Source organism: Mytilus californianus, unplaced genomic scaffold, assembly GCF_021869535.1.
Source record: "Mytilus californianus isolate M0D057914Y unplaced genomic scaffold, xbMytCali1.0.p SCAF_2, whole genome shotgun sequence".
Classification (NCBI taxonomy): Eukaryota; Metazoa; Mollusca; class Bivalvia; order Mytilida; family Mytilidae; genus Mytilus; species Mytilus californianus.
In genome coordinates, this window is record NW_026262668.1 from 110,145,120 (window position 1) to 110,172,080 (window position 26,961).

Consider the following 26,961-nt stretch of genomic DNA (forward strand, 5'->3'; position numbering starts at 1 on the left):
ACTTAATGTGGGAATCTCTCAATTTGTCTATGTACATGGTAGTTTATCTAATCAATTATACAGTTGTTGCATGTTTCAGATTGTGTATAGAACGTTTGATAAAACTGCTAGACGCAAAACGCACAGACATGGTGCAATTTTCTAAGCTTTATGAGGAAAACAATGTTGAATATCTGTTCTTACATAAACTTTTGCGTAGCAATACTTTAAGCAATAAGAAATAACTACACGTTAAATTACTAGGTGCATTCAAATGTTGTATATACACACAGAATAAACACGATATCATACTAAATAAGTTTCTTCTTACTGTACCATTCGTTTCACCGAGTGTGTCATGTTCGTTGCTCTTTTATGAATAATCAATGTACAATTCGTTGACAAAAACCATCACAAATCCCTTACTTTTTAAGGTATTCGAGAGGGCATCAGCGACCTTTTTTCTGTGTTTTATTGTAAATTTTATTTGTAAACTTTGTCGAAATAGTAGACAATAAAATTATCAGTCTTTCAAGGCCAACATTGAAAAGCACACATCTGACGGCAATTTTTCAAATGAAGAACTAGGAATTTCAATGTTATTCCAGATGAAAAAAAAGTTTCAGGAAATATATAATAGCCAATAAAAGTTCTATAACTTTTACTTTTCACAATTTTACTTTTCACAATTTGAGGCCCTTTCAAATGCAGATTTTGGTCAAAGTTAGCTAAAAAACGAAAGCAGCCATAGGATCTCGATGAATATTGTATGTCAAATGAATTAGATCATATTCCAACTGTTTTATTTTTATATATATATATATAAATGTAGATGTGGTGTGATGGGCAATGAGACAACTATCCACCAAAGTTAAAATGAAGTGGATGTAAGCAATCATAGTCCATCGTACGGCATTCAACAATGAGAAACCCTATACCGTATAGTCGGCTATAAAAGGCCCCGATATAAAAAATAAAAGTGAAACAATTAAAATGAGAAAACTAACGGCCTAATGTATAACTAAACAATTAACGAAAAACAAATAGGACAGACATACCTTTGTACCACAGGCTCCTAACTTTGGAGAGGTAAATAAATAATGCGGCGGGGTTATACATGTGAACTCTCAACCCTCGTTCTAACCTGGGACACTGGTGTAACTTCACAACATGATAAAAAAAACACTGCACAAATCAGTTGCAGTTGGTTTGACTCAAAATTCGATACGAGGCACAAAAACATCTAATATAAAACAATACACATGAAGAACCGAAATAAGAGTACTTGCAGTTACTGACAGTTATTTCGGAGCCAATTACAACTAAAAGATCAATCATGTTCAAGACTAAAGTATCAATCAGTATATGTCCAATGGATTTAGATCAAAGACGTCATAGCAACGCATAAACTTTTGCAATGCCAAAAAAAAAAAGTAAACAGTATCGAGAGGATGTACGAGCTCATGAGTTCTCATAAGTGTGCATATTTAGTAATATTTATTTAGTTATGCTTTGATTTTTCAAACACATATTCAATGTTAGTACCGATAAGGACGTTAGATGTGCCAATCTTCTATGATAATTATATGACTTTTTAGTAGACATCAGAATTAATCCACGCTCAGGACGTTGGATGTGCCAATGTTCTATGACCATTATATGACTTTTTATTGGACACCAGAATTAGTCCATGCTCAGGACGTTGGATGTGCCAATCTTCTATGACCATTATATGAATTTTCAGAGGCCATCAGAATTAATCCACGCTCAGGACGTTGGATGTGTCAATCTTCTATGACCATTATATGACTTTTTAGTGGCCATCAGTATCAATCCAAGCTTAGGACGTTGGATATTCATACCTTCTATGAGCATATTAATACGACTTTTCGATAACAAAATAAATCCACGCTCAGGACATTGGATGTGTATATTTTCTATGACCATATCATGACTTACTAGTCGATAACAGAATCTCTTTGTACATGAATTAGGCCGTTAGTTTTCTCGTTTGAATTGTTTTACATTTGTGATTTGGGGGCCTTTTATAGCTGACTATGCGGTATGGGCTTTTTCTCATTGTTTAAGGCTTTACGATGACCTATAGCTGTTAATTTCCATGTCATTTGGTCTCTTGTGGAGAGTTGTCTCATTGGCAATCATACCACATCTTCTTTTTTGTATTCACAGTATATGACTTTATAGTCAATTTTTAAAGTACATCAGAATAAATCCACGCTCATGACGTTGGAAAGGCGCACCTTGTATGGTCATAACAGGACTTTTTAGTGGACATCAGAAAAATCAAAACTCAGGATGTTGAATATGCATCCCTGCTATGAACATTCTATTACTTAAAATTATAACAAAAAAACAGTAGTCCTCTCAATAAATCCACCCTCAGGACGTTTGGATAGTATACATATGATGAACATTTATGGAGTGTTTAGTGAAAATCAAAATAAATCCATGCTGAAGACGTTGGTTATACCTTCTATTAGCGGTATTGACCTTTCAGTCGAAATTTAAAAAAAACAAATCAAGCTCAGGAATGTTTCAAATACTTGTAGAAAAAAGTCATAATTTTGTCTACCCTGATTGATTTTTTTGGCATAGAAAATAGATCATCGAGAAGGTATAGTTGTTTGTACATTGTATATGGTATATGAGGACATACTATAAGATTGTTCAGATATTTTTGCCAAAGGACGATTTCAAAATATACATTTAAAAATTATATTGAGATTTATATTTGTTTTAGAAGAAGAAGAAGATTTACAAAGGCTTGCATATTTATGCTGAAATCGCTGTCAAGTGTAAATAGAGTATATATTTGTTTTCTTTCTTTGTAATTTTAAATATTACATAACATCTTTTTCGGTTACATTTTGGTTGCTGTCTCATGGAAACTTTATTTAGAGAGTTATTTAAAAAATGTTATAAAACCTCATGTTACTTCACACATGTTAAAATCTCTTGTTATAAGCCGTCAACCTAAAACTTATCTAAAGCGAGATAACTATGACACATCTCAAATATATAATACAGACACAGTTATCTCTCCTTAGCGTCCTCTCCGTGGACTAACGTGCTCAACGATGACGTCCCCAGCGATGATTAGCTGTTGACCCCTTATTTTTTCTGCTTTGAGATTGTACATAAGAAATATATTTTGAGATGGTCCCCTTTGGATGTATAATATATCTAGAAATAATTTTCTTTAAATGTTTTCATTTTTATTATGATAAAAAAAAATCCCATAATTCGAATTTTATCACTTAAGTTTTTCATTTGTTTAATTTACAGATAAATACATATACCGCACGGTCCTGTGAACTGCGGTACTGTTTTCTTGTGCATGGAGGGCAAAAGTTGCACGTTTGATCCGTTAAACTGCGTAATTGTGCATTTCTGTGAGGATTTTAATTTGTCAAGAAGAAAGAAACATTTACAAAATGGAGGACTCAAGTCTGGATGATTTTTTCGCCAAGAAAGACAAAACAAAAAAGAAAAACAAATCAAAATTAACTCCCAGTGACATCCTTGCCCAACAGGAAGCCGGTATCAAGAAGTCAAAGAAGAAAAAAGATAAAGAAAACGAAGCACAATCAGAAGAAAGAAAAGTTACCAATGTAATCTTAGCTCAGGTCATTAGTCACTAACATGGTAACCTTTTGACACAACTTTTTGCTTGTTACAATCTATTTGTAGCCTGGCATATGTTGCAGTCGGTACCACAAGATGCATGCTTAACACTTTCAGAAGGAGTTATAAAATTTGTAATAGTTCTCAAAATTACTCAAATGAGTGGTTATTCTAAATCAGTTTGGGATTAACCAACAGAACTGTATAAATAATAGGGAACTTGTGAAGGATACAAATTATAGCCTTAACAGTAATCACTTGGCGGCAAAGCGAGAATAACATTTTTATGTCCCGGCCATCACCAGAGGGGGCATTAAGTGTTACCCTTGTCTGTCCGTCCTTGCAATTGGTTTGCCTTAACCAAATGTTATGAAACTTATACACAATGCTTATTACCACAAAACACAGATCAGCTTTGAATTTGGGTGGCGTCACTTTTACCTTTCTAGAGTTATGCCCCTTTACAGATGGAAAAGTTGCTGAATTTTTCGTTTCTGTTCTCTAACTTAAGTTTCCCTCAACCAAATGTTAAGAAACTTATACACAATGCTTATTACCACAAAACTTAGATCAAGTAGGAATTTGGGTAGTGTCACTTTTACCGTTCTTGAGTTATGTCCTTTATAACGTTATTTGCAAGCAGGGGTATCATTTGTGTCCCATGGACACATTCCCCATTTATTAAGTTTCTTTTGCACAAAACTTTTTCAGATAAATAGCAAATGAACTCAAATTCATAAGTACAATGTATTACATTATAAACAAGATTATTATTAATTCAAACCATTTAATTAATGGCAGTGTCTGCGCGTACCCGCATGCGGGTACGAATAGTCAAATTGCCATTCGTAGGCTGCGCGTACCCACATCCGGTTTTATAATAATATGTCATTGTGTTGTTCAAATGTTTTGTAATTTGAATTTTGTATTCAAATAAACTTCTTCCATTCTTCTTCTTAGTATGAGCCTCCTTAAATTAGGAGACCCTCCGAATGTATGGAGTTTTTCCTTAACTTAAAAATTTTAAAGTATAAAAAAAAAACCGTTTTTTCCAACATATTTACAGCACATATAAATATAAAACAATAAAAGTATCATGCATGGCATATTTATAGGGACCTTTTTATTAATTATTAATTATTATTTAATTTCATTTTCATACCTTTTAATATTTGTCCAGAGCTTCTTTACATTTCTTACAATTGTTATATGACAGACTCTGTCGGTATATATATGTCACTTATGATAATCACTATATTTCGGCTTCCTCCACCAATAAAAACTGGCCACCACGAAATAGCCCAAAAGCGGTGCTTAAAAGTAGCGTTAAAACACCAAAAATCAAAAATCAATCTTGCTATTTGTTGTCCATAATTTTCAATCTTTCTATATGCATTTGGAATAACATATTTCTGGTTTTGTTTTCAATATTTTCCTTGAATTTTTCACAGTTATTAAACAGCTTCTTATATTTTGAACAGTCTATAAGCAATTGTACTATCGCAGTTTTGTTCGTGAAGGTGCAGTTCCATTTTGTTGGTGTGATTTTATCAGTGATCATGGTGATCTCTTTTCTTATTTCAGGGAAATATTTTTCTCTCGTAGTACTGAGTATAAACTCATTTAAAATGTTTTTCTTTATTTACAATGTAAACATTCAGAAAAAAGTGTGAACATTGAGGTGGAATGCTGAAAAAAAACTGTTGATAGAAAAGATCTTATAGTACAAAATTATAGATCCTGGCATATATGTGTCTGACAATTTATACAAAACTCTATAATAGTCTTTCATTTTAAAAGTTGTTTACAAGGTAAAATTATTTGTTCCCCTATTTTTCTCTAAAAGTAAAAAAAAAAATAATTTCCCTACCTACCTACCCACACCTGAGACTGGTGGGTAGGGTTTGGGCAAACAGAAATTTTTAAGTCTGGCCTGAATCATTAAAAATGCTTTTTCAAATACAAGCAATCCTCCGGCATTATTGATTTTAAATAACACTAAATTACTGCTTATTGAAATTTAGGTCATGTAGGTAGTAAACTTAATATTTGGATACTTATTTTACTCAATTTTGCAATTTGCTTTTCCTGTATAATATTTTGTTAATAGTGATGCAAGGACAATATAAAAATAGGAAGATGTGGTATGATTGCCAATGAGACAACACAACTGCCCACCAGAGACCAAATGACGTAGAAGCAGCCCTCTAAGTAGGTTTAAAGACCAGGTTGCCTTTTGGCCACCAGATATAAAATTTCAGTGGCCAATTCAAAATTTTAGTGGCCGGGAAATAATTTCAGGTTGCCTAAGAAATTTGTTATGAAAGTCTAGTCAGTAGAGCTAATGAAGACTAGTAAAATAAGCATATCAATAAACCAGGAGAACTCTTTTAGCCAGCTGTTATGGAATTTTCTTATAAATTTTCCAGTACCACTTGAAGTTGTTGCCACAATTTTACACTTAATCGTAACATTAGAAGATGTACTTGGCTCTTCAGAAGCCGGAGTTTCTATAGAGGAACTCTCCACCCCTTCTTTTTGTTTCTTAGCTGGTGAAACATCATTGTTTTGGGTAGTTGTTTTGAAAAATCTGGACAGCAACATCTGTTTGGCTGCCATGATGTATTGGCTCCGAAAACACTTCATCAGACGCTTGAATTCCCAGTTAAGTTAAGCGCTTTATAGACCCCGTTAAGATTAAAAATGCTTGAAATCATATAAAGATCTAGCATGCATTCAAGCGCTCGTATGACTGTGAATAAAACAATAAAATACGACCGGAGGCAGCTTGATTATCCGGAATTTTACAGTCGCCAGGTCCAAATAGAACCAATGGCAACCAACAATAAAATCAAGGTCACCTGGAGGCTTTATAGGTAGCCCAGGCGACTGTTTTAATAGCCTAAATTGAGGGCTGAGAAGGTTAGCAATTGTAGGTCACTGTACAGCCTTCAACAACTAACAAAACCCATACCACAAAGCAAGCTTTTTATTAAAACGCCTCAAAATAACAAATGTAAAACAATTCTAACAAGAAAACTAACGGCCTGATTTATTTACAAAACAATAAAACGAAAAACAAAAATATGATATACAGCAACAAACTACAACCACTCAATTACATCACATACCCAAGTTATTGTCAAATACAGACTTGTATTGACTACATGTACCTTGACAACTGGAGCGTATCTATAAGGATGCAGCTTCATCAGTTTAGTTGTAAACTAATAACTATAATGAAATAATCGTTGAGGATTCAAACAAGGGACAAGAACACAAGATGGACAGAGAAAGGATAAAACTTTTCTTAAACATGTTAAAAAGTTTGACCAAACGTTATGAAGCTTATACACAATGCTTATTACCACAAAACACAGATCAGCTTTGACTTTTGGTGGCGTCACTTATACCATTCTAGAGTTATACCCTTTACAAATGGAAAAATTGCTGAATTTTTATGCCCCCCCCCCCCCCCGTAGCGGAGGGGGCATTAAGTTTTACCATGTCCGTCCGTATGTACGTCCCAAAATTGGTTTCCGTTCTCTAACTTAAGTTTGCCTCAACAAAATGTTATGAAACTTATACAAAATGCTATTTACCACAAAACACAGATCCATTTTTGAATTTTTATGGCGACACTTATACCATTCTAGAGTTATGCCCCTTTACAAATGGAAAATTGCTGAATTTTTCTTTCTGTTCTCTATCTTAAGTTTTCCTCAACTAAATGTTATGAAACTTATGCAGAATGCTTATTACCACAAAACACCGATCAAGTGTGAATTTTGGTGATGTCACATTTACCGTTCTAGAGTTATGCCCCTTTACAAATGGAAAAATTGCTGAATTTTTCGTTTCTGTTCTCTTACTTAAGTTTGCCTCAACCAACAGTGTTCTCCCTAGATATTTCATATAGCATCCTGGTAAACAGGGAAATTTGAAATACCATCTTGTTTCTAAAAATATAGCATTACATCCATAACGTAATCTATAAGAAAACCAATTCAAGAAATATAGCATCACATTACCATGATGCTAAAGGTGTAATACCACCAAATCATAGTACGTCACATCCGGTTGCATACGAAAATAGGTCGAAAAAAAATATTCCCTTGAATTTGACAGTTGTAGGTAATTGATCCTACATTTCATTGCAGTAAAACATTTCTGGGTCATAAACATATATCTTGGGTATTTCAAAGCACCATTATTTTTTTATTTGGGGTTTCTATAGAATATTTTGGAAACTTGAGGTTACATGGTTACTAAAGCTTGTATACAGGTTAAAAAAGGGGGAAAATTTGATTGGTTAACTTCCAGTGATGGTTATTTTCTTATATGCAATGAAATGTTATGTGAAATTTTTTCTATAGTACTGGACAGGATCAAACTTTACTCATGCCAAGTATTTCTTTATTTGAAACAAAGATAAATTCTGCACAATTTTTTGAAAAGTGCAAATTTAACAAAGACTAATAGGGGAAAATCAATGGTGGTATTACACCTAATATAGGAAGCTGTACATGCACCTTTGACCTTGTGAGTACTCTCATGTGTTAAAATTTCTTGCTATTTAAGTGAAATATTACTAATAATGAAATATTCTGAGTGGATTGAGTCTCCAAAACACATTTTATGAGAAAATTTCCTTGAAATAGGACTTTACCATGAATATTAGTTGACAGAATAAGCCATACTTAGAGTTTTGGGGAGCTTTTTCTCCTTTTTTCTTATATTCTGCTATACTAGAAAAAATTTTCCTAAGAAATACTTTAATAAATATATAGTTTTAAGTAAATGAAATTATTTTTAAAGCAGTAACAACAAATTATTCACCAAAAGAGAAGCTTTTTATGTCCCTCTCTGGAACGCGGCGTAAATTTAAGTTTTACGTAAGGACTTATTGAAACCTCCTTGGAGACAGTAAACTTTTATACGGATAGTTCATTCAGCTTGAATACTTCAATTAATCATTTATTATAACATTTCTATCATAAATGAGTGAAAGTTACCCCAAAATTTTTATTTATTGGCCTATAAAGTAGAAATTTTGAGGAAATGAGAGGTATAAATGGACCAGAAGAGACCTTATAAGGAAGACAAAGAGGTCCATTGGTAGTATTTATCATCCTAAAGTCATCTTTTGTATCATATTCAACTGTTTGTAGGCAGATGAGATAAATATTTGATCATTTATTGGTCCACACTATATTCTATCATGATGCGGCTTGGTTTGGATTTTTCGAAGAAATTTAGCTCGAATCGCTGCAGATGTCGTCTTACATTATACTAGATTTTTCTCAAACTATTGAACTGATTATGACAAAACTTGACAGGAATGCTTGAAATAACCAGTATAACAAAGGAAAAAAGTCACATTCAGTTTATTTAACAAAAAAGTCTTCTTTAGGTGTAATACCACCAAATCATAGTACGTCACATCCGGTTGCATACGAAAATAGGTCGAAAAAAAATATTCCCTTGAATTTGACAGTTGTAGGTAATTGATCCTACATTTCATTGCAGTAAAACATTTCTGGGTCATAAACATATATCTTGGGTATTTCAAAGCACCATTATTTTTTTATTTGGGGTTTCTATAGAATATTTTGGAAACTTGAGGTTACATGGTTACTAAAGCTTGTATACAGGTTAAAAAAGGGGGAAAATTTGATTGGTTAACTTCCAGGGATGGTTATTTTCTTATATGCAATGAAATGTTATGTGAAATTTTTTCTATAGTACTGGACAGGATCAAACTTTACTCATGCCAAGTATTTCTTTATTTGAAACAAAGATAAATTCTGCACAATTTTTTGAAAAGTGCAAATTTAACAAAGACTAATAGGGGAAAATCAATGGTGGTATTACACCTAAAAGGCCCTGGGGCGAACACTGACCAAATGTTATGAAACTTATACACAATGCTAATTACCACAAAACTCAGATCAAGTCCAAATTTGGGTAGCGTCACTTTTACCGTTCTTGAGTTATGTCCCTTTATAACATTATATGCAAGTGGGGGCATCATCAGTGACATTCCCCATTTATTTGTTTCCGTTCTCTAACTTAAGTATGCCTCAACCAAATATTATGAAACTTATACACAATGCTTATTACCTCAAAACTTAGATCAAGTACGAATTTGGGTAGCATCACTTTTACTGTTCTTGAGTTATGTCCCTTTATAACATTATATGCAAGGGGGGGCATCATCTGTGTCCCATGGACACATTCCCCATTTATTGTTTATACTTTTTAGTGAAAAAAACCTCCAGAAAGAAAAAGGTCTCTGACAAATAATCCCGGTGATCACATTACCCAAATTGTACAGGTTAACACAGGAAATTTGAAAATTAAAAATCTATAGTGTGGGGATTTGATTGGATGGGGCTGCAGTCTGTCCAATAGCACAGCTTTGAAATGTGGTAGTTCTGATAACTGCAATGCTGTAATGGCCTGGGGAGAACACTGCAAGTCTGCTACCTATAAAAAATGGATGGAAGTTTTGTTAAATGTTGTAAATACTCACAACCTTTGATACAAGTTTGTTTATCATGTGACTTCTGATTTGAAATTTACAGTGGGGAAAAACTACTCCAATTTCATTAAGCCCTAACAAAATGACCAAACAAGAGAGAAAAAATCTCTGCACCAGGTGCACCACCGTAAACAGGTAATGGCGATCCCTGATGTAACAACATATATAACAATTTAATTATTTATTTGCATCTAATTATTTTTTTCATTTAGGATGATGAAGAATGGGTTGACTTTGAACAGGAAACAGAAACAGACTACAGTGGGTTGAGGATACAGAATTTACAAATATCTAAGTAAGGCCATTTTTGTCTTGCATGTGGCAATGTCTCACTTTTTCTGTTGTATTTTTTAATGGCCTGGCGTAATTCATGATCATTATTGTGATTCATCTTTTGATAAGATCCTTTGAGTTATTTCCTTTTAGAGGCAATCAATATTTGAACATTTTATAATGTGAGCTTTTGCCATCACTTGGCGTCTATTGTAGTTGTTCGTTAACTTTTACAAAGATCATCTCCTCTGAAACTACTGGACCAAATTAATTTAACCAAACTTGGCCACAATCATCGTTGGGGTATCTTGTTTAAATATGTGTGTCTGATGACCTAGTCTGCCAACCAGCATGGCTAGCAATAGAACATACAGGTAAAATGCAAGTTTTGTATAGTTTTTTCTCTAATTCTTCGTCAATTTATCCCTTTCTGCACCCATTGTATAAAAAAAATTTAATCAACGTGTGGTTCGTTTGATCTCAGTTCTTCATTGGTTAAAATCCGATTATGACGTCGAATTTTCTTGCTTTCCTCTGAATTTCCTATTGTGACGGCATGAAAAAAGGCGACCATGCCTGATGACGTCACATAGAAAGAACACATCTTTTTGCAGATCATCCGAAAAGAAGGAATAAATTTGCCTGCGTATTGTTTGAAAATCATTAGAGAAACAGATTCCACCACCAAATCTCGTGTAATACGATATTTATCCACTCTCGACAGTTAAATTTTAAATATTTAAAACGCTCGGCGAGCCTCGCGTTTTAAATTTGAAAATTTAACTGTCTCGAGTGGATAAATATCGTATCACACTCGATGCAGTGGTAGAATCTATATGTATATTATCTTGATAACCACTATAGATAGAGAAAACTGAAAGGGGCAAAAATGTTCAGATAATGAGATCTACCTTCTGTCTATTTACATCAAAACTGAAGGATGACTTCCTGTAGGAGTTATTGCCCTTGAATAATGAATTTTACATGTTTTTTTTTCATTTTTGCCTGTTATCTTGAAAATTATAATGGATATACATAAACTTTATGTAGCAAAAATGATCAGCAAGACAAGATCTACACATAACATATCATGGCTGAAATTGTCAGTTAATTCTATTGGAGTAATTGCCCTTTAATGATTATGATGATGTTAATACTTTTTGGCCTTTTTGCCTATTTTCTTGAAAACTATAATAGGTAGATAAAAACTTTAAAAGCAAAAATGATCAGTAATACAAGATCTTCAAATAAGTCAATTTAATCCAGAATAATATTCGAGCATAAAATGTTGGAGAGTGTCCATTGATGAAGATGCACATAGATGTAATTATATTTTGATACAGTAAAAGTATAGAACAGTTGACCAACATTTTTAATTGCAACTACAACACATACTCAGCTGTGAGATTGTTATTCCGTAACCAAATTGCTTAATTATCGCAATAATAAAGCACCTTTCCTCAAAAATAATTACCTGTTTACAAGTTAACTGATCAGGTTTTAGTTCCAAAAAACAAACACAGTTAAAACAAACACAGATTTACAAAATGTAACATGAAAAAGTAAATGATTGACCTTAAAAGATATTTAAAGTTATGAGCCAATGTACCTTTAATTGGTATTATATAATACATTATCACCTTCAGCCTCACCCCGTATGGATTTTACTAACCCTCTATGGATCCGTATGGGGTCAGTAGCAAATCATATAACTTATATTAACACCCATGCAACAGGCACTGATTCTTTTTTGCATCAAAAAAGCGATTCCTATGCTTTTGGCCCTGTAAGTCTGACACTTTCACAACAAATCAACATGCACATCCTGGCCAACCAAAGCCAGTATTAAAGTTGACTGGAGTTGTTAAAGAGGTGGTCACATTAACAAGACTAGAAATAATCATCTTATTACAAAAAGAAATGAAATTAGTAATCAAATATATACAGTATATATCGTTTTCTTTTTACATTAAATATGACACAATAATATAGTAATAATTTGTTTGAATCCCCATCAGTAACAGTCAAGTGTGCCCTGAAGGTGTAGTCCCCAACACTAAGAGTCACCATTCACGCACATAGTGACTGAGTTAAAAATCACCCTGCCCTTTTGAAAGCTGCATGAACTCTAAACAAATCATAAATGCTTAAATAGGACAATTGCCCCTTTGAAACCTGCATGATGATGAACACTAAACAAATCATAAATTCTAAAAGGTGAGAATTTCAAAAGTCAAGTGAGCTATTATCAGCTGATTATCATCACATGTAGTCAATTGTCTTCTGTTAAACTTTTGTTTTGGGCAAAAATTATAGAAGATAGAGAGAAACTGTAAACAGTGAAAATGACAAGCAAGAACAGCAAGACAGGATTAACAAAAAAGAGATTTTGTCATGAATCTTATTTTAGTCTATGATGTTGGAAAGTCACCATTGTTGAAGAAGCACAGAGATCCAGGTGAGCAACGTAGGCTCTTAAGAGCAACCTGTTGAATGTTATATGAGTGCAAGTTGGTAAATGAAAGAAAACATTTCTATTTGAAGCAAAGAAGAGGAAGATGGAGAAGAAGAAGTGAATGAAAATGAAAATGAAGAAGATGGAGAGACTAAAGAAAAGAGAGAAGCTGTCTCAGGCCCTTGGCATAAATCCCAACAGTCTACACAACCTGGTTTGTTTGTTTTTCCTACAGTATTAACACAACTTTGTTTCCGAATATTTTCTAGTACAGTTAGTAGAAGATGAATTTGACTACATTAATTTAGTTGTATGATAATTTTATCCATACATTGCCATAAAATGTTTCACTTTTCAATCATCTCAACAAGGTGCAGAAGGACTATTAACAAAACTGACAGCCATTCATTATATTCACTTCTACTGTTTATTATCCTTCAAAGAAGTAGGAGCACACCTGAATACAAGGAAGAGAACTGAACTATAACTTTTCCTTGTATTGAAATACCTTCTCAAGATTTGTCTACATACATACCTCTGACTTTAGTATGAATGCTTGTGGAGAATACATTCTTAAATAGATAGTGTTTTCACCTATTTCCCAGGTGCTCCTATTGCAGGAGCAATATACAGAAGAATAAGAAGAAATGCATTTTTGTTCTGTTATTTTTCACACATCATGACATGGATTGAGGGGGTTTAGGTTTTTAAGTCATTTAAAAGAGAGATTAATGGTTTAATGCCGGTTTGGGATTACTGTAACAAACATTTTATCATTTTAAGATTGATATTATTTAAAAACATATTTAGATTAATGATTTTTTGCCTACGGCGATTTTAAGACTTTCTTGGCTATTTCCTTTGAATTTGACACCTCTGTATGCTATAATTAAAGAGATAATTAGCATCTATGCTGTGACAAACTTGAACAGTAAATAAAGTTCAGATTGAAAATCAAATTTTAAAGTATTTCGGGAGAAAAATTTTCAAATAAGAACTCAAAAGTCTCATGGAACTAGATTCAGGTGAAAATGGGTCAGATACATAAATCACTTATATTTGATGACCCAGGCAGGTCATTTAAAACAAATTTTGGTGAGCTGGTAAATTCACGTCATACAGGTTATTTGACAGGTATGCCCTATGCAATAACTACCTTAGCCCTCAAAATCCTAGCTTAAACCTTGAATTATATGTTCGTCTGATATTGACCTCATTTACATGGATCATTGATAACGTTAAGTTTTTGTGATTCTTGTTGTATAAGTTTTATCTTAAAGACTTTCAACATTAAATAAATCATAATCATTGAAGCAGGTGGGACATTTTAATGTGTGCATTCTTGTTTAATTCAATTTATCAAATAAATAGCATAAAAAAGCATATGATTTAAGAGATAATACTAAGTTAATGTATATTACATGTTTTTATCCACATTTTTACATATTATTTGCTTGTAACCAAATTTTAGTACATGTAGCACCAACAGCAGTGCCAGAACCTCCACCGCCTGAACCTGAAACTCCAAAAGAAGACAAACCAAAACTAGGCAAATATGTTCCTCCTGGTGCAAGAGCAGGAGGCCAGTCAGCATCAGGAACACCAACAAGACCAACACCCAGAAGGAAAAGAACTGCTCCAAATTTACATAGTGAAGACGATTTCCCCACATTAGGAGGAGGCAATACTCCAGAGATTAAAAGTTGGGGAAGCTCAAGGTGTGTTCATTAGATGTTAAACGGTACCTTATATTAAACTTCTGTCCAATGAGCACTTAATGCATGTGATATGTCAAAAATAATGTCTGCTTATTTTTTTCATGCATGCAACATTTTTGTCGTGAAAGCGACACACAGCGATCCTAGATTTCAGTGTCCAAATCATCAACATTTAGGTACAGTCTGTGATTAAAGTTTTTTTTAGATATCAATAACTTTGTCACACCTTCATGGATTTTATGATATTTGGACAGAAGCTTGTTTTTGACCAAAATACAGTATCCAGAGCAAAATTTTGAAAATATTAACATTTTTCTGTATTTTACTGAGTTTTTTTGCCCCCGCTGTAGCGGAAGGGGCATTAAGTTTTACCCTTGTCTGTCTGTAAGTACGTCTGTCCGTCCGTCCGTCCCAAAATTGGTTTTCCGTTCTCTAACTTTAGTTTGCCTCAACCAAATGTTACGAAACTTATGCACAATGCTAATTACCACAAAACACAGATCAAGTTTGAATTTTGGTGGCGTCACTTTTACCGTTCTAGAATTATGCCCCTTTACAAATGTAAAAATTGCTGAATTTTTCGTTTCTGTTCTCTAACTTTAGTTTGCCCCAACGAAATGTTATGAAACTTATAAACAATGCTTATTTCCACAAAACTCAAATCAAGTACAAATTTGGGTAGCGTCACTTTTACAGTTCTTGAGTTATATCTCTTTAGGGGGCCTCGGTGGCTGAATGGTCTAAGTAGTTATACTGTAATCACTAGCCAGTCAACACTGAGGTTGTGAGTTCGAACCCCGCTCGTGCGGGTGCACTCGACTCCAATCTTAATTGACTAGGATTGTCAGTTTTCCTATCGAAGGTCAGTGGTTTTCTCCGGGCACTCTGGCTTCCTCCATTAATAAAAACTGGCCGCCACGAAATAGCCCAAAAGCGATGCTTAAAAGTGGCGTTAAAACACCAAAAAATCAAAATCAAATATATCCCTTTATAATGTTATATGCAACCGGGTGCATCATCTGTGTTCCATGGACACATGCCCTATTTATTTTTTTACAGTTAACAAGTAGATACAGTCTGGGGTTAAAGATTGTTACACATCAATTACTTTGTCAAACCTTTATACAATTAATCCTTTCTCTTAGAAACCATAAACCTTTTTTTTTTGTATTTGATAGTAAACTTTGGCTTGGTTAGCTATAAGAATGTTTTATGATCAGAATAATTTTAAAATTAGTATAGATATATACTTGGTTTAAGGGAAGACAACTGTGTTTTGGTTGTGTAAATTGAAAGCTAGAAGTATTTTAATAGACAAAACCACCTAAAGGGTCACTTATGTATGGCCCCTCAAAATATGAAGTCAATCTGAAAAACTGTTTATTATAGGATTAAACACATTTTTGTCTCGCCTTGACGGACTCAAAAAGCGAGACATAGGTATGCTGTTTCCGGCAGCGGCGTCGTCAACAATGTATTAGTTTGTGATTAGGTCTAGTTTATGGTGAACCACAAGAGGTAGGTCAATCATATTTGGTATGCAGTTGTATTAGCATTGGCACATCTCATTTCCATGGAGATTATTTGGCCCTGCCCCCTCAGTCATGATCTATTGACTTTGAAACTTTTGCTTATTTTACATGTATTAGTTTGTGATTAGATCAGTTTATGGGGAACCACTAGTGGTAGGTCAATGATATTTGGTATGCGTTGTATAAGCATTGGCATATCTCATTTCCATGGAGATTATTTGGCTCCGCCCCCTTGATCATGGTCTATTGACTATGAAAAAAGTTAACCATTTAGGGTAGGCAAATGTTAATTGGTTTTCAGTTGTATAAGCATTAACACATCTCATTACCATGGAGAATATTTGGCCCCGCCCCCTCAGTCATGGTCTATCGCCTTAAAAACTTTTGCTTAGTTTACATGTATTAGTTTGTGATTAGATCAGTTTAAGATGAACTGCTTATGTTAAGTCAATGATATTTGGTATGCAAATTTATTGGCATTTGCAAGTATCGTTTCCATGGAGATTATATAGCCCCACCCCCTCTTCATGGTTTATTGACTTTGAAACTTTTACAAGTTAATGTTTGTGTTTAGGTTTGTTTAAAGGGAACGACTTATAATAAGTCAATGGTATTTGGTATGCAGTTGTATTAGCTTTGGCACATCTCATTTACATGGAGATTGATTAGCCATGTACCTCAGTCATGGTTCATTGACTTTGAATATTTGCATAACTTATGAAACATGTTAAAGTATTGCTATTTTAATTTCAACATTTGCATAATCAAAATAACAAAAGGGCGAGACATATCTCTGTGATAACAGTTTATTTCTAGAGGTTTTTGATGTGTAAACTGGGTCGCTTACAAACTTTACATAAAAGTCTGAATAAGCGACCCAGTTTACACATCAATAACCTCTAGAAAAAATGTGTTTAATCCTTATAATTCTTAAGACAAACATTTACATTTTTAATGAACAATGTTGTGTTTATTGGCTACTATTTACCATCAAATGCACAATTGACATTCCGTAACTAAGGAGTTAGCCGCCATATAGACTCTGTGACATCCATAACTGTTCGATTAATGCTATAGAATCTAAATTGAAATAACACCTACCTCAAAAACTTCATTTTAATGAGATTGTGTCCGAATTTGAAGTGTACAAGTAACGGAATAATCATTAGCTTGAACGTTTTCATTCGTATGACGCCATGTTTTGCCATGACATGAACGCGCCAAGATCATTCATGATGTTTCGCGGAATTTTATTTTATTTTAATTTCATACATTTTCCAAGCTATAATACATTATTTCTTTAATTTGTGTTATGCGTTAAAAAAGAAATAACAGTTATGTATTTGTTTTTTAATCTCAATTTACTTAGAACCCCTGGATCCCATGCATGAGTGTCGCACATGAATAGATCACAGTGAAGGTTACGAAAGTAGTTTTGGCAACATGGTTTATCGAAGTGTAAACCAAAGCAAAATATTCTAACGGACCACTCTGATTCAAGTATTTGTAGATATGTATATCATATAAGAATTATTGCACCAAAAATCCTTTGTATGACAAGTATGTTTCAATTTATTAAAATGTTTTATTATTTTTTAGTGAATCTAGAGGAGATTTTGAAAAAGTACAGTCAGGAGGAAGAAATATAGACGATTCTAATAAAGTTAGCCAACAGTTATCACTTGGAAATAGATATTCTTCTCTTCAGGATTGATACATGCTACTTTTAGGATTGCTTATTTCATTTTTGAAGATCAGCTGTGATGAAGATCTACACTGGTGTCACTGTTGATATTTTATTTAGTCATTTTCTAGTTGAAATGATAGAGACTTGTGAAACGTCTATAAAATTTAACTTGTTACAATTTTCATAATTTATTGATACGTATGTTACCATTTCTGATATATTAAATTCATTTATTGATCTGGTTTGTTTATATCAAATAATAAAGTGCTATATTGAAATATTTGCAGAAGCAAATTTTCTATTACTTATAAAAGGAATTTTTTATAGGTTCATTTCATTTGAACATAAAATAGAAAACAGAATTTTATGAAGAAACATCAAAGGTTTAAAAAAAAAAGCCCAATTTACTTCATATTTCTGACAAGACACATCATACCCATGGTACTATAGACTCACTATGATTTTCACCATTTTTGCAATAAACTTGCTCAGAATTTCCATGCACTCGTCACCATCAATTAGTAGTCAAGAGCCAATAGGTTAATAGGTTGTTTCTCTATTTCACTGGAAAGTGGTCGCTGTTTTGTTGGTGAAAGTCGTTATTAGATTTTCCAGTCAATCTTCATTGATTGTAATGATGATGTTTTAGATAGCTTGTCATTGTACAATAACCAAAAAAAATGTTGACATTAAATGTTATGATTGAGTGTGGTGTTCTTGTGATTGTGATATTGAAATATTATAAACATACATGCATTGCTAATTTGGACAAGGTCAGTAATTGTATAGTTTAAGCTATTGTTTGCTGTGATTTTCATAGAAAAACATGAAATTTTCTTCATAATTTTGGAAAATAACTATAAATATTTCAATGCAGCTTTCTACTGAATTCTTGTTTATTTTTTCCAATTTTTATAGAAAAATAAATTCTGTATAAGGCATAAAACTTTATGCACTGTGATATTCAACTAAGGCTTACTCTGTATGCATTATTAAATGTTTTTTTTAGTCTAATCAATACAGCTACCTTAACATATAATACATGTTCTAGTCTTGGTTAAAAATTACAATGTCATCAATTATCAGTGTTTTATTTATGCTTTACTTTACATGTGTTTATCTTACCTCCTATATTGGTGACATTTTGTAGATGATATGTCTTCTTGTTTAGACTTTCAGTACCTATTATAAAGTGTTTATTGCCCAGTTACAGTAGATGAGGATGTACATTTGATAGCTAAATGCAAATATAAACACTAAGATTTTTCCATAAACAATGAGGGCATAGCTTGGTGTGTGAACAGAAACCATATATATATATATATCATATTTATCTGGATTATATTTGACAAACCATGTTGTAACCAGACTATTTTTTTTGATATTCTAAACAATGCTTTGAATGGTTCTTCTCAATTTTTTATTTTGAACCTTTTGCATCTGTCATCTGCATTATTTTTGAAAGCATGCAAGCTGAACTTTAGTAAATTTTTAGTTGATAAGATGGTATTTGATTTTAAGGGCCCATCCATTTGTATTAATCAGCATATATTGTAAAACATAAGTAAATGTAATTTATTTTCAGATAATGACGGTATTAAAATTAGGATTTTTAAAGACGATGCAACACTGATAGTTGCCATAAGTAGTACAGTAGACTATGATTTGTTACATTAGTTGGTGAAGTAGTGACATTGGTAATGCTTTTCAGGAAATGACATTATGCATTTACAAACACCTTTTTACCTTATCCTCATTTTCATTTAAGTAAAGCTACATTTGTAAGATTTTTTATCAAGACTTTTTTCACCAATTTTCTCTCTAATTTTCATGCTCACGTATTTAGATTAACTCTTCAGGGATACAAATGTAGGTATGCTCCTTGTAAAAGTGGTTAAATATAAGTTAACCATACTCAATCTTTCAAATTGTCATACTGTCTTTCCTTTATGTCATATGACCTTCTCCTCATTTTCATGCTGCAGTGGTCAGGTCAAGAATTCAGAATTATGTTCTTTCTTTAACGTACATGATAGCTCATCAGTATTTGGTATATAAATGTGCTGAAGATAAATATTCATTTGACTTCATTGTAAACCTTTTACCTCACTTTCACGTTCCAGTTGTCAGGTTCAAGATAATAGTCTGTTCTTCAATACCTCTTTATAATAGGTCCTAATTTCATGTCCTCTAACCCAGTTGACCCATTATACAGTACCTACTTATTTGACGTATTGTTTGATTTTCTTTATCCTAAACAATCAAACATTAATTCATTAAAGGTCAAATATTTTTGATAGTTGGTTCAAATAAGTACTGTAAATTCAGATATTATTGCGATTTTGTCATTTTTGACTAAAATGCAATTATTATTTTTGCGATACTGCAAAAAATCCTACTTCATTCATATAGAAAAATCCAGATTTTTCGATTACAACCCTGTCACATATTTTGCAATAATAATAACATCGCAATAATTTCCAAATTTACAGTATATGTCTTGCATGTCATATGGCTTTGACCTGTTCATAATGTAGTGTTAATTAGAATAAATATTTTATCAGTAGCTCAACAATATTTATTAAATTGATTTGTTGTAAGGAGTAGATTTCCGTGTGATATAAACATGAGATAACAATAAGATTTTAACAAGTATGCCAAGTGTGGGAAGTCAAGTTTATAAGTAATGATACATGATAAGATAAGTCAGAAAATATTTTGTATATGAAAAACATCTAAATCTGTTTATGTAAATGTTATATTTGGCCTTGTGCTCAATCTCATGCTCCAGTTGTCAGGTTTAGTTGTTAGGATAAGGTCCTTTTTCTGGGTAATTTTACATTATAGGTTGACAATATTTAGTATGTGTTTTTGTTGTCTGAAATTCATTCAAATCACATATCGCCATGACCTTGTTTACATGATCTAAATGTCAGTTGTGTTTATATTTTTATTACAATCGGAGAAATTATACTTGATAGATGATTTTTATGCCCCCACTGTAGCGGATGGGGCATTAAGTTTTACCCTTGTCCGTCTGTACGTATGTACGTCCCAAAGTTGGTTTTCGTTCTCTAACTTTAGTTTGCCTCAACAAAATATTATGAAACTTATATACAATGCTTATTACAACAAAATACAGATCAAGTTTGAATTTTGGTGGTGTCACATTTACTGTTCTAGAGTTATGCCCCTTTACAAATGGAAAAAATTGCTGAATTTTTCGTTTCTGTTCTCTAACTTAAGTTTGCCTCAACCAAATGTTATGAAACTTATACACAATACTAATTACCACAAAACTCAGATCAAGTACAAATTTGGGTAGTGTCACTTTTACCGTTCTTCAGTTATGTCCCTTTATAACTTTATATGATATGCAAGCAGGGGCATTATCTGTCCCATGGACACATTCCCCATTAATTTTTTTTTAGAATTTAGAAGAAATATATGTGCATGTTGACAGGTATCATGTGAACATAACCTCAGTTTCAGATTTTTCAATGACCATTAATCTACTGTTAAGAAATTATTGCATACATTTATTGATGTGATTGTTGATGAAAAGACAAAAATGTGAGATTTATTAATGTGATTTCTGAAAAATCTGCACACAAATAATGCAAAAGAAATTAAAATGGGAAATAACGTTACTGCAAAGATTATCTTGACACATGTTTTGCAAAAATAAGACCACAAAAATTATTTTACTGTAATCCAAATATTGTAGCAGGCAAGACATTTTAAACTGTCAACTCTTGTCTTGATTTTTAACTTGTTTTGTGTATATCTATACATGTGTTGCATGAAAGCTAGAAAATGTGTTAAATATGTAAACATTGGGATTTGTTGAATGTAAGAATTATTAAATTGAATATAAGAAAAATGTATGTTTATATATACTGCGGTTGTTGCTTATGTTTTATTTTCATTAATTGCTTTGAATAGGATATAGGTTAAAATCAGACAAAACAGTTATATGACTGAATAGTGTCATATCAATTATATTCATGACTATTCCAGTAATGAAATATTGTATGCAAACTTGTCTGTAATGAAATACTTGTAAGGTATTGAGGGGATTAGAAAAAAAGATAAACAATTTGTAGAATCTGACAACAAAAAGAGCTATCAGATGATTTCTTTCTGGAAATGTTCTTTATGATTATAATGGAAATTTTTATGACACAGAATTAAAATGATATACAGTATTAGAATTGCTTTCATTATGCTATAGAATTACTTACATTATGACATAGAATTACCTGCATTATGACATAGAATTACTTGCATTATGACATGAAATTACTTGCATTATGACATAGAATTACTTGCATTATGACATAGAATTACTTGCACTATGACATGAAATTACTTGTATTATGACATAGAATTACTTGCATCTTGACATGAAATTACTTGTATTATGACATAGAATTACTTGCATTATGACATGATATTACTTGCATTATGACATAGAATTACTTACAAGAATAGAATTTCAGAGTTGCTGGACTTTAATTGTTAGATTTAAAGAAATTTTTCACATTCTGCACACTTACTTCAGTATACCTGGATTGATTTCCTCCAAACTTTACATTATTGTTGGGATAGATAGAAGGAAGCTCCCTTTTCATTATTAAACGGATTTTATGAAAAAAAAAACGGTTATTTATTTGGTGATGTACAGCGGGTGGGTGGCTGCCTAACAGTGTCCGTGCATTTACTCATGAACCGTTCAACCAAATCTTTTCAAATTTTAATATGTTGTTACTGATGACAAAATGGAAGTCAAGTTCGATAGTGACGATTTTCACTTTCACCGTTCAGGAGTTATGGTTCTTGAAAGATTGAAAAATGGTGTTTCCAGTCTAGTCCGTGCTTTAACTCATGAACCGTTCAACCAAAGCTTTTAAAATTATATTATGTTGTTACTGATGACAAAATGGAGGTCAAGATTGATATTGATGATTTTCACTTTTACCGTCCATATTAAGGTTCAAAGGGTCCAAAATTAAACTTTGTTTGATTTCTTCAAAAATTGAATTATTGGTGATCTTTGATATGCTGAATCTAATCATGTATTTATATTTTTAATTTTGGGGCCTGTTTTCAAATTGGTCCACATTAAGGTTCAAAGGGTCCAAAATTAAACTATGTTTGAATTAAAAAAAAATTAATGGTTTGGGTTCTTTGATGTGCTGAATCTAAGCAGATATTTAATATTTTCGATTTATATTTAATTTGAATTTGAGTTATTTCCCTTTGAACAGAAATTGATAATTAATTTCTTTGTCATTTGGTCTCTTGTTAGATTTTTTTTTAATTTTGAGGCCAGTCTTCAAATTGCTCCACATTAATGTCCAAAGGGTCCAAAATATTCTTGGTGTTCTTTGATATGCTGAATCTAAGTGGTATTTAGATTTTTTATTATAATTTGAAAGTAGATATAACATCATATCTAATTTTAGAGAACAATTTTTTTAGTGGTTAAATCATATCTAATTTTAGAGAACTATTTTTTTAGTGGTTAAATCATATCTAATTTTAGAGAACTATTTGTATATCATTTATTCAGTTTTAGTTATTTCCCTTTGAACAGAAAATTAATAAGCATATGGATAAGATTAATAAATATGTATAGGGTTCTTTCTGAGTCTAAACCTGTATTTAAATATTGGATTATTGGGCCCAGTTTTCAAGTTAGTCCAAATCAAGGTCCGAAATTACACTTTGTTTGATTTCAACAAAAATTGAATTTATGGGGTTCTTTGAAATGCTGAATCTAACCATGTATATAGAGATTTTGGGTTCCTTTATCAAATTGGTCCACATTGAGGTCCAAAGGGTGCTAAATTAAACTTTTGTTTGATTTCATCAAAAATTGAATTCTTGGGGTTCTTTGATATGCTGATTCTAACAATGTACTTAGATTTTGGATATTGGACCATAATAATGGGTAATAAGGTAAATGTACAATTTCAAATTTTTCTGTTCTTTAACCACATTTATTTTGTGTCACAAACCTATGCTGTCAAATATTCAATCACAATCCAAATTCAGGACTGTTTTAAGCTTAAATGTAGTGTCCATACTTGCTCAACTGTTCAGGGTTCAACCTTTGCAGGAAATCTGGTTTGCTGTTACTCTGACAGCCTCTTGTTTTTAAACAGGACTTCAATTGTCAGATTTGTTAATTTTTCCATAACTTTAGTTTGCTTGGATTGATTTTCTGGAAACTTTACGTAATTGATGGAATTGGTGAATACTGTGAAAGTACTTTTATTCTTGGGGAACCAATTTTTGTGGTTTTCATGGATGACTTTATCCACGAATTTAAGTGTCCAAGGAAATATAACAACTGTTGTCCAGATCAAGACATGAAAAGATTCCCATGTAGGTTTGACTACTGATATGATCTAGAGAATACATTGAATATCAGCACTATGATCTACAACTGCAGGCAGGATTATATCCATTAAATCTTTAAAAACCTAAACTGTACAACTTCTGATCTTTTAATTCTCATAAAAAATATTTTTGATCGATGAAAGTCAGATTTCCGGTGATGATATGCTATGATAAAGTGTTTATTTTATATCCTCATAATTCTTGTGGCCCCAGACCACAATTTATGATCCCGCTTTTCGTTGTCCATGAATATAGTTCCCTTTAATTAAAGTGTATATTTTCTTTATTTTTTCTTTCCCTCCCTCATACATTTCTTAGTTTTTATTGGGTGGAAATGAAAGAAGAGAGCTGAAATACATTTTTGGATGTTTAATTTCAACTGATTTTTTATACGACCGCAAAAAAATTTTGTGGTCGTATATTGGTATGACGTTGGCGTCGTCGTCGTCCGAAGACACATTGGTTTTTGCACTCTAACTTTAGTTTAAGTGAATGGATCATTTTGAAATTTGACCATAAGGTTAAATACCACAAAAGGAAGGTTGGGATTGATTTTGGGGGTTATGGTACCAACAGTTAAGGAATTAGGGGCCAAAAAGGGGCCAAAAATAAGCATTTTCTAGTTTCCAGACAATAACTGTGGAACAGTGTATGGATCTCTCTGAAATTATACTACAAGTTTCCATACCACAAAGGGATGGTTAGGATTTGCTTTCGGGGGTTATGGCTCAAATCGTTTAGGAATTAGGGGCAAAAAAGGGGGGAAAACAAGGTTGTCCTGGTTAATGGACAAATACTTTAGTACAAAACATAATTTAAAGCAGTGTAAGAGAGATAAATCAAATACATCATTGAAATTATCTCCCTTACACTGCTTTTAAATTATGTATAAAGTAATGGTTAATGAACAATAAAGATAATTTAATACAGTGTAAGGGAGGTAATCCAAATACAACGTTTTGGTTACTTCCCTTACACTGCTTTTAAATTATGTTTAAAGAAATACATATTTATAAAGGAAGACCAGTAAAAATATCTGCAAATGTTGCATCTTTTTTTTTTTACAAAAAAATCCATATGAAAGATTTGACACTATATTTTTAATTCTATTATAAAATAGATTAAGTTAGCACTATGGTAAATTTAAATGGGTAATTATGGTTGCCAACTCCATTGGAAATTTGAATTGAGATTATGACCATATCTTGAGGGAAAGAATTTTTTTGGGGAAAAAAAGGGGGGGGGGGGGATAAAAAGAAATTGTGGGAGGTCAATTTTTTCTCATTTCAGATTTCAGAAATTAAAAAGAATTACTCTTCAAATATTATTTTTTTTTCAAATTTCAAATATTGAAAAATTTCAAGAAGTAATCTTTAATTGCACAGTATGGCGCATTAGATTTGTAAAATCTTTGATCACATTTATTTATTTGTTATGCCGAATCTAACAGTGTATTTAGATTTTTAATTTTGGGTCCAGTTTTCAAATTGGTCTACATTAAGGTCCAAAGGGTCCAAAATTAAACTTTGTTTGATTTTAGCAAAAATTGAATATATGAGGTTCTTTGATATGCTGAATCTAAACATGTATTTAGATTTTTGATTTTTGGCCCAGTTTTCAAGTTGGTCCAAATTGGGGTCCAAAATTAAACTTTGTTTGATTTCAACAAAAATTGAATATATGGGGTTCTTTGATATGCTGAATCTAACCATGTATTTAGATTTTTTATTTGTGGACCCCGTTATCAAATTGGTTCATATTAAGGTCAAAAGGGTCCCAAATTAAACTTTGTTTGATTTCATCTAAAATTGAATTATTGGGGTTCTTTGATATTCCAAATCTAACCGTGTATTTAGATTTTTAATTTTGGGTCCTGTTTTTTAAATTGGTCTACATTAAGGTCCAAAGGGTCCAAAATTAAACTAAGTTTGATTTTAACAAAAAGTGAATTCTTGGGGTTCTTTGATATGCTGAATCTAAACATGTGTTTAGATTTTTGATTATGGGCCCAGTTTTCAAGTTGGTCCAAGATAGGGTCCAGTATTTAAACTTTGTTTGATTTTAGCAAAAATTGAATATATGGGGTTCTTTGATATGCTGAATCTAAACATGTATTTAGATTTTTGATTATGGGCCCAGTTTTCAAGTTGGTCCAAATTGGGGTCCAAAATTAAACTTTGTTTGATTTCAACAAAAATTGAATATATGAGGTTCTTTGATATGCTGAATCTAACCATGTATTTAGATTTTTTATTTGTGGGCCCCGCTATCAAATTGGTTCATATTGAGGTCAAAAGGGTCCAAAATTAAACTTTGTTTGATTTCATCAAAAATTGAATTATTGGGGTTCTTTGATATGCCAAATCTAACCGTGTTTTTAGATTTTTAATTTGGGTCCTGTTTTTTAAATTGGTCTTCATTGAGGTCCAAAGGGTCCAAAATTAAACTTAGTTTGATTTTAACAAAAATTGAATTCTTGCGGTTCTTTGATATGCTGAATCTAAACATGTGTTTAGATTTTTGATTATGGGCCCAGTTTTCAAGTTGGTCCAAGTTGGGGTCCAAAATTAAACTTTTTTTGATTTCAACAAAAATTGAATATATGGGGTTCTTTGATATGCTGAATCTAACCATGAATTTAGATTTTTTATGTGTGGGCCCCGCTATCAAATTGGTTCATATTGAGGTCAAAAGGGTCCAAAATTAAACTTTGTTTGATT

The 26,961-nt window shown here is 32.3% G+C and overlaps 1 protein-coding gene and 1 long non-coding RNA gene across 3 annotated transcripts; one reads left to right on the forward strand and one right to left on the reverse strand.

The window, feature by feature from the left end:
* Positions 1–3,308: 3,308 nt before the first annotated feature.
* Positions 3,309–22,041, forward strand: LOC127728603 (protein CDV3 homolog). Of its 2 annotated transcripts, none has more exons than XM_052236149.1 (5): positions 3,309–3,626; positions 10,381–10,463; positions 12,986–13,110; positions 14,368–14,614; positions 17,746–22,041. In XM_052236149.1, exons 1-5 carry the CDS (start codon positions 3,435–3,437, stop codon positions 17,858–17,860), a joined length of 762 nt encoding a protein of 253 aa, XP_052092109.1. In that variant the 5' UTR covers positions 3,309–3,434; the 3' UTR covers positions 17,861–22,041. The 2 variants fall into 2 exon arrangements, with proteins under 2 accessions (XP_052092109.1, XP_052092110.1); XM_052236150.1 differs by having other exon boundaries at positions 3,309–3,611.
* LOC127728633 (uncharacterized) lies at positions 7,090–10,370 on the reverse strand. The gene is made up of 2 exons (XR_007994295.1): positions 9,501–10,370; positions 7,090–7,662 (listed from the first exon to the last, which is right to left on the reverse strand). It is a non-coding gene; the product is annotated as an uncharacterized LOC127728633 (long non-coding RNA).
* Positions 22,042–26,961: the final 4,920 nt, after the last annotated feature.